This window comes from Pseudorasbora parva, chromosome 2 (genome assembly GCF_024679245.1).
Source record: "Pseudorasbora parva isolate DD20220531a chromosome 2, ASM2467924v1, whole genome shotgun sequence".
NCBI lineage: Eukaryota > Metazoa > Chordata > Actinopteri > Cypriniformes > Gobionidae > Pseudorasbora > Pseudorasbora parva.
Window position 1 is genome coordinate 27,782,277 of NC_090173.1, and position 14,459 is coordinate 27,796,735.

Consider the following 14,459-nt stretch of genomic DNA (forward strand, 5'->3'; position numbering starts at 1 on the left):
GAACAGAGATAATGTACTTCAATGCTTATAAATGGCAGAAACCGGGTAAGTTCATTAAAATAAAAATAAAAACATTCTGATTCAGATTGAGTTTAATAATTCATTCAGAAATATTTGGAAACCAGTTTGACTAATACATTAAAAGGAATTTTAAGAAAAGAATTTGCTCACTAATGACATCAATAGGGAATAGCTAACAAAAGTTAAAGCAAAACAATGATATCTACTACATTCTGTACATTTATTGACCCTTCTAAAAATGTTGATTAGTAAAAGTTATAATAGATAATTGTTATAACTTATAAAGTGATATTGTTATATATTTGATTCAACAAATATAATAATGATACATTCAGGACTTTGTCCTAGTGTCGCCGTACTCTTGTTTTCAGTACAAACCATGGAAACAATAAAGACGTAAAGCTTTAAAATAAAGTGCATACAGAAAGTATTCAAAACGCTTTCATTTTTCCACATTTTATTATGTTACAGCCTTAATCAAAAATGGATTAAATTTGTTATTTCCCTCAGAATTCTACAAACAATACGCCATAATGACAACGTGAAAAGTTCATTTTAAATTTTTGTAAATGTATAAAAAAATTAAATAAAAATTCACATATACACAAGTATTCACAGCCGTTGCTCAATACTTTGATGAAGCACGTTTGGCATCAATTGCAGCCTCAAGTCTTTTTGAGTATGATGCTAAATGCTTGGCACAACTATTTTGGGACAGTTCCTCCCTTTCTTCTTTGCAGGACCTCTAAAGCTCCATCAGGTTGGATGGGGAGTGTTGGTGCACAGCCATTTTCAGATCTCTCCAGAGATGTTCAATCGGGTTTAGGTCTGGGTCTTTGACTGGGCCACTCAAGGACATTCAAAGACTACAGGCAGTAGAAGGAGCTGTTTTCCCATGTTTTCACCCCGTCCATGGGGGATGGGATCTCACTCATAGCACTCGGCTTGGGGAGCTGCGGGCATTCATGTAAAATGGAGCGGTGCGGAGCACACCGCGGAGTGTTTCAACTTTTCAAATGAATACCTATGAAAGTTAAGCTTCCAAAGGCATGAACTGAAAACGCATCAGACTGAACATGACCAGTGAATGTATGCTGCGGCCACGATTACCTCAGCTCTTCGCTCTTGTGATGAATGTAATCCGACTCCTGGCTCGCTCGGCTCACTCAGATTATATTGAACAGACACGTTCAGTTTTTAATTGTAGTGTCTGTTCTCTAAATGAACTAAATTAACAACAGTAGGGGTGGTGCCATGGTGGGCAAGTGAAGTATTAAACCAGAAGCGGTGGCTTTGGAAGTGGCCTCGTAGGGCAGAGAAGCAAGAGCATTCAGGGAGTTGTTGTCTTTCATCCACATAAGCAAAAAATACATTTTCTGGCTTTTCTCAGGCTAGAAGGCACCAAATTAAAAAATAATTTCACATTTCTACTATATTAATGACCCAGTTTAATATACACATTCTCTTCCCAGTGCTGAAGTACGCCTTTAAGAGAGCTTTCCCCAACATACAACATATTTTATACAATAAAATATATTATAAAATATATATATTTTTCAGCACTGCGTTACCTACACCTACATCATTAAGCTACATCTTTGTTTTGATTAAGCGACTCCTAGCGCCAAAACTTACATATTGTGCCTTTAAATAACATGATATTTTTAGGTCTTTCATGATCTTTCATGGGAAATATAATAAAAGTAAAATAATAAGGGGCAATTTACACAGAACATGTTTTTGCTTGGGAAAAACATGACACGCTGCCAGTGGAATTTGGGGAAAATGCAAGATTTCAAGATGAAACGTTTAGCTTGAAAGCTGCGTTTAGGAGGCCGTCTCTTGAACGAGATGTTGCATTAAGATGTGACCGCAACAGCGTGTTTTTACATTAAAAAGCAATGGAAAAGTAGTGCAGTGGAATAAAATGTGAAGAAGAAAAAAACTACAGCACATGATGATTGTAGTTTCCTGCAAAACAAATCGCTTACTCTATACTTGCATATGTGTTAATAAAATCCGACCACCCAAACTGAATCATCAATAGACTCAGGATAGTTACATCCAGGGCCGCATTAAGACTATAAGGGGCCCCTGGGCTTTTACTTCTTGAGGGGCCCTTCATCCATTGGACCTGCTTAATTAATCGTTAAAAGTCATGGTCCCACCCCTTTTACCCCACCAGGTGGCAACAAGTGACGCATATGCATTTGTCATTGAATCATTCTCAATTTTATTCAATCTTTTTAATCACAAAGCCTTTTATTTTATGGGAATAAATGGTATTTAAAAACATCCAAATCTATAGGTCTGTTATATAGCACTCTGGGATTGTTTTTAACTATGAAAAGGGCTTTACAAATAAAATATATTATTATTATATTATTATTATTATATAAAATACACAAATATAAGTGACAAAAGTGAATTTCCATAAGGTACTTAAAGACACCATGAATAGGAACTAAAATGTGCTTTTAATATATATATTTTTTAAAATACAGAGATAGTATGTTAAAAACACATTTTAGTTCATATTCATGGTGTCTCAAAATGTCCTTAAGATTATAGGATTATGTATGATAAGGCCTATTTAATTACATGTAGCTGCAGAATCTTTTGTATCAACGTTGCCATACATAAAAAAAATTATATTCCACAGCTCTAGTGTGGTGGCTAGTTAACTACTGGGAGCTTAACTAAGTTGTTAAGTTTAAAAGGAGTTAATTATTTTGATAGACTATCATATCTAGCTACTGCTGCTAGCCTGCTAGTATATCACAACCTACCCATACACGGTGGTGATTCCTTTTCCCCTTCACCGTCACTGTTCTGACGTTCTACTTTATCTTGTGCTGTTTTTCTGTTTTGCGCACTACTTTTATATTACGAGACATTGCTGTCACACAATGTCAGTTTTTTTTATAGGGGTGGCCGGGCAGGGGCCAGCAACCATTCTGCGGTGGCACAGAAACCTTTGTTATTTCAACATAAAAATTAGTATGACTATTATATACTGCACTGTTTTTGTGCATACAACACAAATGAATACAGTTAATTTGTACTTAATTGTAATTGAGATAGTATAGTGAATTAGATCATGGAATATTGAGTGAATTAGGAATTTTTTTTCTTGTTCCTTGATTCCCCACCTCCAGGCAATGGGCTTACATTATAGCTAAAGGTTAACCTGCTCAGTCAGCCTAAATTATTCATTCTTCTTTAAATTTTATATAATCAATTAACTCTTCAACAGTTCTGAGTTAGTCTGTAAGGACTGTTTCTAAACCTTGCAACTGTGAAAGTAAAGACTGAATGTTAGTAAAGTAAAGACTTTAGTTGGCAAAATAAATAATTGCAACAGTTCTGTCAAAAATTAAACTCAGTAAAAGAAAAAAAGTGTGTTCTCTATTGAATCCCTATGCAAGAATATGAATCTATTTAAATTATATAATAAGGACAGAAGTCAACATTTTATTTGATGCATTTAAATATTATCCATTGTTGTTTGTATAGACTACTTTACAAGTTAAAGCAAAATAAGCGCCTATATTTCAGTATAACTGCAGTGCTCACATGTTTTGTGCATTAAAAAAAATCATATCAGTTTATGCCTTCGGCTATATTGCTATTACATGGCAGAATATTTTAGTTTTATTATAGTTTGCAGTTTTGATTACTGATTACTGAAATACTACGATTTTGCATGTTGGTAGTTTCTTTTGTGCTTTATTTGAAGTGATATACACAGCGCGGCACATTTTCGCGTGATATTCAAGAGTCCTCTTCTCTCGGAATCTAACAGAAGTGTCACACGTTTGCACATACGTCTTTTGAGTGAACATAATTTTACCGGTGAGGGTTCATGATTATTGCGGATTATTGTGCGGAGTCACACCGGTCTGCTTCGCTCATTACAGGCTCGATCTTTCTCTTTAGAACACCCATGTATCGAAAAATGGTCGGGTTTAAATCAGGCTCATAATTACAGCTAATGTGTCGGGCCGGGCCCGGACAAAATAAGGGGCTCGGTAGAGTCGGGCTTGATTTTTTGAGCTCTAAACTCCAAATGTGACTGTTGATTGCAGGGTTCATTGAGTGAGAGGGTTTGACTGAAATTTCTCGAGCAGACTTGCAAAGCCTGCATGTACATTCAACGCGATAAAGCGTAATTTTAAAGGGACAGCCAACATATTATAAAATCCGGTTATAATATTTTCCGGCATCATAGGGGCCCTCCCCCAGCCCGGGGCCCAGGGCCCTGGGCTTAAGCCCAGGTAAGCCTGTGCATTAATGCGGCCCAGGTTACATCCTGTTTAATTTCAAGAGAAAATGTAATGTGCATGTATATTTTATCAAAATCCCATTAATAGAAAAGATTTCTGCACGTACCCAAAGTGGGGGTGAGGTGTTACATACAAAACTGCCATGTGACTAAGTGTTCAAGGTGTGAATCTTTTTCTGAGAACTTCATCAGGAAGTTTTCACATGTCATGTCTATTAATCATTATGTATACGAGTGCAAAAAAGGAAGGTAGAAGAGCAAAAATACACAAAAACATGGTTGCCGATAATGTGTTCTTAAAAAAAATAAAAACAATTAAAAAAATGCAATGAGTGGAAAATATTCAGTAAGAATTCATGCAAGTTCACATAATGTACTGTGATGCTTCTACTGTGTTGTGTCCATGAATCATTTCCTGCCAGTATAAAAATAACACAGATCAGTGGCACGTCAGGTCGATCTGTCTGTCTAGCTGTCTGACAATCTCCTTCATCCTTTGTGAGCGAGATGCTTGTTCCATCCACTCACTGATGAGCCATTCCGGGATTCATATTAAAAAGGACATCAAAAGGCCAGTGTTATCACAAATCATGAGGTTGCAAGACATGTCAGCTGTAAACAGCGGTTACTGTTAAGTAGGGGCTGTAAAAGAGTATTTCCAGATAGGAAAATTAGAGGTGTTTTTTTTTTTTTTTTTACGTGGCAAAGTGCTTTATAGATGGGGGCTCAAAAGTTTGAAACCACTAGAGAAAATGATCCATTTCGCTTTTTTATTTCAAGTATATTTTTTCATTACAAGTTATATTATCAGCATACTAATTTGAGAGACAATTGACTTTAAAAAGCAAACACTAGTTTTTGGTTTGTCCTGCTTTTGCTTTATTAAGAGTACTTGAGCCGCATAAACTCTAAAGATTTGAGAATGATTCAAAAAGCATTTTCCCACACAGACTAACTGGAGGCTGTCCGCCACAAAATCAACAACCGCCGCCACATATTGCTTCGTCATTCATTCATTTTTACGCTATTTAAAAATAGTCCCATGGCTTTTGAAATTTTTATTTTATGAGGGTTTTCAACATTAATATGAGTTCCCCTAGCCTGAATGTTGTCCCCAAGTCGCTAGAAATTTTGATCAGTATAAAACGAGTTCAGGCTGTCTTTCTCTGCCTTTGAGAAACTGAGAGCTCAGACGAGCTGATTTTGACTTCTCCTGTTATGACGTCACACCAGGAAAGGTTACCGCCCCTTCCCCTGCTTTGCCCGCCCAGAGAATTAGTAGAGAAAGGAGTCAGTTTATCAGTCGTGATGTCAGCAGCACAGGCTTTACCATATGGACTCAACAGCACCGCCACAAACAGTGAGAAACAGTGTTCATTAATGCCTGATCTGGGATCAGTGAGTTCTGATGTGTAGCTAATCATTCAAGTTCACACAGACTTTCTTTCTAAATCAGGGTATATGCAGGAATCCTGAAGTTAATTTCAAGACCTTTTTAAGACTTTTTAAAGACCTTCTCAAAATATTTTAAGACCTCATCGCACTTCAAGTTCTAATCGGCAACAAACCTTTAATAAACAGTTGTAGTCGAATGTGGACGTAAAATCTCTATCGTAGGCCAAATTTGTATTGTTTATATTGCATATCTGTTTTACAACGTATGGCGACACATCACCTAACTGCGCATTTCACAAAATACATGACGTCACCCATAGACAGCGCTCGCCAGGGATGGAAATTAACTTTTTTCAAAGTCTACCACTCAATGTTTTTACCAGCCACTTTTTTTGTTTTTAACAAATTAATACTACAAGCTCTACAATACTTAAGCAGTTTATTTAATCTCAAGTCTCAATGAAATACTGACATTTTAACAAAGATTTGTGGTCTTTTATGGCTTCCAGTTTTATGGTTTTTAGTCCCAAGAATGAAACTATTCGTTCTGGCATCTTTGAAGCGTGTTGACAACATTGAGCAGAACATTGTCAGTAGGGATGCACCGAAATCACAATTCTTGGCCGAAACGAAAAAAAGAAGAAACCAAAGCTGAAAACTGAAAAATAAAATTCAAACTAGAATGTTTAACTCAACCCCACTCATGTGTATATTAAATAATAATGGACATGCCTACTGGCCTGCAGAAAGGTAGAAATTGAATAAAGTAATCATATGTAAAATAACTGCATATTTAACTGTTTAAATGAAAGATTAATCCTTATTAAACTTACAAAAGCTATTCAATCAAGAGCATTGTTTAATGTCAAACTAAATATAAGGACATCACTCAGGTAGCAGTAAAGGCTACTGCCCCTTTAAGACCTAATTCAGGGATATGCTCGTCTTTCTCGACTGTGCATACTATACAGTTCACTTAAGGCATATTCAGACTATGTCTGCTAGGATACTCATCAAGATGGACATGTTGACATACTTCTTGTGTGAGTTTGTCCGTTTAAGCACAAGACTAGAAAGAGAACTCAATATTTGCGCGCTGTGTGACAAGCGCGCGCTCTCGGATGATGCACAGCGTCAGATCTTCTCTCAGCGCGCGCGAGTTTCACACCGAGTCTTCACGCGAGTGATGACGGAGAAAACGACTGGTTATATGCGCACATACGACAGCACTCGCATGCATTGAACAAAGTTTACAAAGAGGTGAAACAGCTCGGTAGGTGAAGTGAGTTTACCCCCCACAACTCAAAATCAGCCGCATTTGGCTGGTGGCGGTGCTAATTTCCATCCCTGGCGCGCGCGCTCCGAGCCGATCTCAGACTGAGCGCCCCGTTGTTTTTTAATACTTATGGGGATGAAAAGAAATATATTCATAAATACTTTTTGGAGTCAAACTCTTTTGACAAAGCTTGAACAAAATACTTTCAAAATTTAAGACTTTATAAAGCCGTGATAAGACTTTTTAATACTTTATAAGGGTCTTAATTTTCCCAAAATTGATTTATCACCTTTTAAGACTTTTCAAGACCCCGCGGATACCCTGTAAATCGTTTAAAACTGTAAGTCTTGCAGCTGGCCGTCTTAAAGCATTAGTGAATCAAGCCAGTGACTAAAACCATCAACTTCCCGTCATTTCTGTTAGCAGCATGAAACAATTCTGTTATTTAAATGATTAAACTACAGAGAGCAATCAAAGAACACTCTTTATAATGTGCGGATCGGTCAATCACACGTTCGAATGACGCTGCTCATTATGCTCAACAGAAGCTCTTACTGTATCATGTCGATGTCGTGTTTGTTGTTAGCTGTGGTGAAAGCATTTTGTGAGAGAAATAACGTTGCAAAGTTCACTCGTTTTTATTCAGAGCTCTCAGATACAAACAAAATAAACTCGCGCTCTCAAAAACTCGGATCTCAAACCTACGAATGGGAGTGCAAAATAAACCACGTACACATTGTACAATTTTGGTCTGTCCCAGACGAAATATGGTGGTCCCAGATGATTTCTGTCATCGTGGCTCCTAAACGGTGGTGGCTGTTGTCATGGTCTTGTGACTAATGATAGCTAGCGATAATTGACATGTCAGAAATTTAACATAATTATTTTTACAGCGTGTTTGCTGCTACAACCTAAGTCTACTGACTAGCCAATAAAAATGCGCCATCAACACAACATGATGCTAAAACTTAAAAATATTAACCTCAAGTTACATTTATAAAATTGGCAGGCCAACCTGGCCTTTTTTGCCTAGCCATGACCACAACCATGTTCTCCTCTTTTGCTTCCTCTTTTTTGTCCAGCGCTCATTACAAATAGCCAAAGTGTGGTTCAACTTGCTCTATTTGCTCACCCCTAGTGTATGCTGATGACCTTTTCTTCTTCTATATTTACTTGCGTCATAGCCTACAATTCAATGTGTCATCATTGTACAGTCTAAATACATATCGTACCCAATTTTATTAGATTCATGTTGTACAGTGTGACTTGTTATGATCTTATAGCATTGACAAAATCACAGTCTGTAGCAGGCCTTATATAAGGTTTTACGATTTTTTTTTTTACCAAAAAAAAAAAGTTTACCAATTTGTCTGAATAATTCATTGAATTCCTTCTGAATCCAAATGATTAATCTTGAACTTTTTTTTAATTTTCAAATATTATATATATATATATATATATATATATATATATATATATATATATATATATATATATATTACATTGAAACGATTTATTAGATTTGGTCTGAATCTAACCTATTCATTTATAAGGAAACTGAATTTTTCAAAACAGAAATGATTAACAAATTAATCTAAATGATTCATTAGATTAAACACATTTTTTTGCTTTAAGGATTTTAAAAAAAGTTCAAAAAGAAATCTGAACGATTCATTAGATTCATTCTGAACCAAAATGATTAATTTTTTAGGATTTTGACATTTTCAAAAACAAAGAACTTTATCCATTGCACATTTAAATTTCACATTTTTTGAATCCTTTGACCAATATTTTCTTTGAATATTGCTCTACCAAATGAATTCTAGTTAATCAACTGGTTCAAACCTAGCACAAAAACAGTCATCCAGATGTCACAGCTTGTGCATTAACCCTTTTATGCACAAATGGCTGTGACAGGAAGCAGTGGTGGGTTGATTTGGCAGCCAAATCTGAGCTTCCTCCCACCTGCTCACACTTCCAGGGCCCATTCTGCCCACTCTCTGACCCAGCCTGTAGGTGCTTCTCAAGCAGCCTTACTGTTAGAAGCGAGATATACTGGAAGAGCTCAAGGCTGCTGCCCACAGTGGCTGCACCAGCTCTAGCAAAGGCCTCTGTAACAGTGGAAGGTCTGAGTCAGTTTGCTTGCACACACCCCCTCTTACCTGTCAAAGTGAGAGGGCCTGAGTTAACCAGAACACCTGGACACAAGAACTGAGCTAGAGGAGCTGAGACAAGGGGCTTCCATGCAACACATCAGGGGTGAAATGAGAATCAGTTAACAGTACAAACCCACAGATTGCATGAAAGAGGTGCATAGGCGACGAGAGTGTGATTTCATCATGTGTGGTAAACACTTTGTGACTGAGTGTGAGATATAATGAGGAAGGTCATAACATGGAACTCAAAACCAAGATGGTTACAGTTCACAAGAAAAAAAAAAAAAAAAAAAAATCAAGCAAAGTGCTGCCATTTTATCTGTATCTAAAAGGATCTTATCTGATACCACTGAAAAAAAAGAAGAGATGGCACACAATTCTGTTTAAGTTAGTTAACAAGTTATCGCATGAAATGAGATTCACATGAAAACGAGCCGGTGACACTTTTAAAGATAAGACAGGATGTTATAAGTGATGTAGGATTCATAAGATTTCAGCTATAAAAGAATAAAATCAGATTTGATACTGCATACATGCTAAGAAAACCAGGACTCAACAATGTCATAGTGGGTGATGCAGTCATTAAATCTGGAATTTATATAATAAATCAAATAAGAATATTTTATAAACAATATTATATCATATAATAATATAAATTATAATAAAATCAAATAATAAAAAATATATACACTGTATACTGCTAAAACATATATAACTGTCCTTAAATATTCTTTGAAGTCAGGCAAGTAGAAAACAATATTGGCAGGGCCAATAAAAATCTCAAGTTGCAAAACCGACTCATTAGTACAGTGTATCATCAGGTTTGTGTGATTCTAAAGGCCTTACTGAGGTCAAGCACATCATCAGTCTTGATGAGATCCTCCGGTCGGGTGAGAGGAAGTTGAGTTTCTGGCTCACCCTGCAGCTGTAGGGACAGCGAGCGCAGCATGAAGAACACACGGATAGCCTGCAGGGAAGCACAAAAAAAATTTAAAGCTGCTATAATAATTCATTAATCATTAAGGAGCATCAATTATTTTAGAGATTAAATGGAACCATCAATCAGAGCCAGATGATTTTTACTCCAAACACACGATTGGCTGTTCAGTTGTTTTTGTTATATTTTGCCTGATCTCTGTTCTGGACTGCATTGCATTAATTTCCCAAAATGTTGTTTGTTTAGAAATATTATAAAGTCTGTAAACAGGACGTTAACGCAGGCCAGAGATGGGGACACGCTGAAGACGGACACAACAAGAAGAGAAAATTCTGTACCAGGCGCAGCAAGCTCATGGTTTGTGAAACTCGAAATACTGGAAAAAATCTATAAATATTAAATTGGGGATGGAGTTTATATGAATGCATCTCTGAAAGGAAATGAACTGTATTCAGATGGCATTTTCTTTACCTCTTACCCCCGTGTAATGCCTATCAAAGTAGTGTTTATAAAATAAAATAGGAAACAACATATCATGGCTGTTCCTTAAAGGATTAGTTCACTTCAAAATGAACAATTCCTGATAATTTACTCAGCCCCATCTCTTCCAGGATGTTCATGTTTTTCTGTCTTCATTTGAAAAGAAATGACGTTTTTTCAGGAAAACAAAAACTGGCTAAAGGTCCAAATCAATGCAGTTTCAAAAGAGGCTGAGCACAATCCCAGCTGAAAAATAGGGTCTTATCTAGCGAAACCATCTTAAAAAAAAAGAACTTTTTTTTTTTAACCTCAAATGTGTGACTTTGGTGTTATGCTTCTCTTTTGGCATAATACGTTGTGTAAAAGTAGAACACAGAAGTCACGCATTTGAGGTTAAAAAAAAAAAAAAATTATATATATAATATATAATATATATATAATTATATAATAAAAATTATATAATTAAATATATATATATATATATATATATATATATATATATATATATATATATATATTAGGGGTGTAACGGTTCACAAAATTCACGGTTCGGTTCGATACACTGGTGTCACGGTTCGGTTCGGTACGGTACGGTATGTTTTAGATACAGCAAAAAGAAAAAATTGGCAGATAAATTACCTTTTTTTATTATTTTTTTATTAAAACTAATAAAACTGATCCGCTGTTGCATACCACAAACACAGCATTGATTCATTATTTTTTATTTAAAATCCAAAAGTTTTTACTGAACATGCCTCGTCAGAATTCCAATTCTCTTTGTTTACTCTTTAATAGAAGTCAGGTTACGTAGCCTACTACATTTAAACAACATTTTATTAAATTAATTTATTCATATTTATATATTTTAGATTTAGCTCACACAAGTGGCAAAACATTTAAACATAGGTTATAGCCTTAAATCACAAACATTTTAAATTAGAAACTTACAATAGTCTATTCAAAAACAGCCGACTCTCGTCTTTTCTTTCGTTTTTACACCCTTTTAAAAGAAATCCTGCAGGTCAAAAAGAACTTTGCTTTTCACCTCCAAGAAAGTATGAGTGCTATCCATTATGGCACTTTTTTTTAACCTAAATGCCAGGTAAGGTGTCGTTTTGTTGCTTTACATGAGAAAAAAAAGCCATGTGTTGACTTTGAAACAAGAGTATATTTTAAATGATATGCATCTGTGGTGAAATGACTAGATTTTCGCGTCAGTACATGTTTATTTTAATGCGAACGATCTTCTGTCGCTTTAATGCAGCAACGCAGCGCAGCAAAAAATAGCCTCGGTACGAAAACGATCCGTGCACTGCTGCAGACGCAACGCTCCTGGAACGGACTGACGGACAGCATCCGCGTGCAGTGTGAAAACTGTCATCCGTTGGAAATGTCTGTCTAAATGCTGCGGGGATAGTTTGTGGGATAGTTTGTGGCTGTTTCTTCTTTTTATCGTCTTGTTGTCGGCGTAAATGAGTTGATTGACATGACATGAATTATTCCCGCTGCTGTACCATCAGCAAATGCGACATACCGTTGTTTTTTAATCCATCACTCTTGCCAACACCATCATAGCTTACAAAGAATCCAGAGTTCACCCAAACACCAGACCTGTTGGTTATTGGAGGATCTTCTATTTCTGGTTTGTTAAACGCAATAGCCATTTTGCCACGAGCATTCAGCGCGTAGCCTACTATAAGCGAGCACCTGACTGAGCAGCCTAAAACATATATGTTTTTTTTTTTTTTCTTTCACTTCGGTGGTGTCAGGGGCATTGGCTGTTATGTTGTTTTGGTTATTGGGCTACCTTGTTGAACCCATATTATTATATTTCACACACTTTTTTATTTTCCAAATCTAATTAATTAGTCCAAGAACCGTTCGGTACATAATGCGTACCGCGTACCGAACCGAAAGCCTCGTACCGAACGGTTCAATACGAATACGCGTATCGTTACACCCCTAATATTATATATATATATATATATATATATATATATATTTATATATATATATATATATTTTTTTTTTTTTTTTTTTTAAATAACTGATGGTTTCGCGATAAGACCCTATTTCTTGGCTGGGATTGTGCAGAGCCTCTGAAGCCCTTTGCTTCTGAAACTGCATTGAAAGACATGGAATTTATAGGAAATTTTCATTTTGAAGATATCTAATCCTTTAAGTGCCACCTACTGTCATTCAGGCCATCTGCTGTTTTTGATTTGTGCAGATAGGCCTGTTTCATGTAAAATAATTTTACAAAGCTAATATCAGAGCATTTTGTTTTTGATTTAATTCTTTAATTTAAATGAAAGGAACTGCTAATGCTACATTTGAGTAGCATCATTGTTTGAATTGTGGTTTAAATGCAGTGCTGACCTTATTTCTTGTATAAAAAAAAAAAAAAAAGCAATCGGAATAATAATCAGTGCATCCCTAAATTATCGAGATTTATAGTCTTCCTGGAATGGATGTCCTACCTGAGTACCAACTGTACTTTTAAAATATCTTTTGAAATATTATTTAAATATAATATATATCTCAAATATTTGAATATTATCAATGTATCTCAAACAAAGAACACATCCATATCCAAATTTCAACTTATTATTTCAACAATTTTTTTCTGTGAGTTTTTCATCTGGAGTTGTCATATCAAAGTTTGATTGCCATTCCGACAATGCATGGGCAGGGCTGAGTTATCCTAATGGGCAACATGGGCTGCAGCCCAAGGCCCCGAACACCAGGGGGCCCCCAAGACAATTCTCTTTTGCGTTATCCTTTTTTTTTTTTTTGGATCGAGGAAATTATGCGTACGTTGACCATCGTTGTCACACACCCGAATCGAGTCACAGCGGACACCCAGTACATCGTCACCACAACATGTCGAACAAAAATGTAAGAAAATATGACAGTGGCAGGGGCGGATCTACCGGGGTTTCAACTGCCAACCTAACAGAAAGACCATTGCCACCCCAGCAGGCAGCTGTGGGTGTATCCCAAATTCCCTATGCATAAATTATAAATTGTTCCTCTACCGATTTACATTAGCGGCGCTTCAAATGTGATGAGATACTAGCAATAAAACACGTCTATGTTATTGTGTAGTAGCTAGTCCAACAAATGACTCCTATGAACTGCTTAGATCTGCAACGCAAATTGTTTGATCACTAATAGATCGCCTGTTATAGCCTACATCCCAAAGTTAACGGATTTCAGATTTCTGTGGAGTGCTTTCCAGGAGCGGTGCGTCTGCAAGCAGCGCATCGATCGTTTCTACACCGAGTCTATTTTGTGCTGGACGCGCTGAATTAAAGTGATAGAACGTTATTCGCATTAAAACAAACATGCATTGAAGTGAAAATCTGGTTATATCACCACAGATTCATGTAATTTAAAGTCTAATCTGTTTCAATAACTTTTTGCCTTGGGTAAAGCAAGAAAACATTTAGGTAAATAGGGAGACATAATGGAGAGCTCTCTTCCTTTCTTGAAGGTGGAGAAATAAAGTTCTTTATGAACTGCAGGATTTCTTAAAAGATTTAAAAATTAAAGAAATTAAAGACTAGATTTTTTGTCTATTGTAAGTTTTAATGTAAAAAGTTTTTGATTTTAACATAGGTAAAGATTTTGCCACTTGCATGAGCAACGTAGGCTAATATATAATAAATATAAAGTAAATATAAAGTGATTGTTTGAATAAAATGTTGTTTAAACGGGTGTATTGTAATGCTGACAATAATCTGTATTGTTTGTCATGCTTTGTAAATTAATAAGCAAAAACTTAGCCCAGGGCCTCGCAAAGACTTAACACGGCCCTGTGCATGGGAACCAAATTAAGTCATTAATCTATATTACAAATACTGCAAAAAGCCTGGCATTGTTAGATTTCTAAAAAACACAAACTCC

At 36.0% G+C, this 14,459-nt stretch overlaps 1 protein-coding gene across 1 annotated transcript in view; it reads right to left on the reverse strand.

The window, feature by feature from the left end:
* Window positions 1–14,459, reverse strand: part of clec16a (C-type lectin domain containing 16A) — an 81,915-nt gene that overhangs the window by 17,445 nt on the left and 50,011 nt on the right. Inside the window, exon 19 of the mRNA XM_067414608.1 lies at window positions 9,980–10,100. Within this exon, the coding sequence (XP_067270709.1) occupies window positions 9,980–10,100 (121 nt within the window). The remainder of the gene's footprint in view (window positions 1–9,979; window positions 10,101–14,459) is intronic.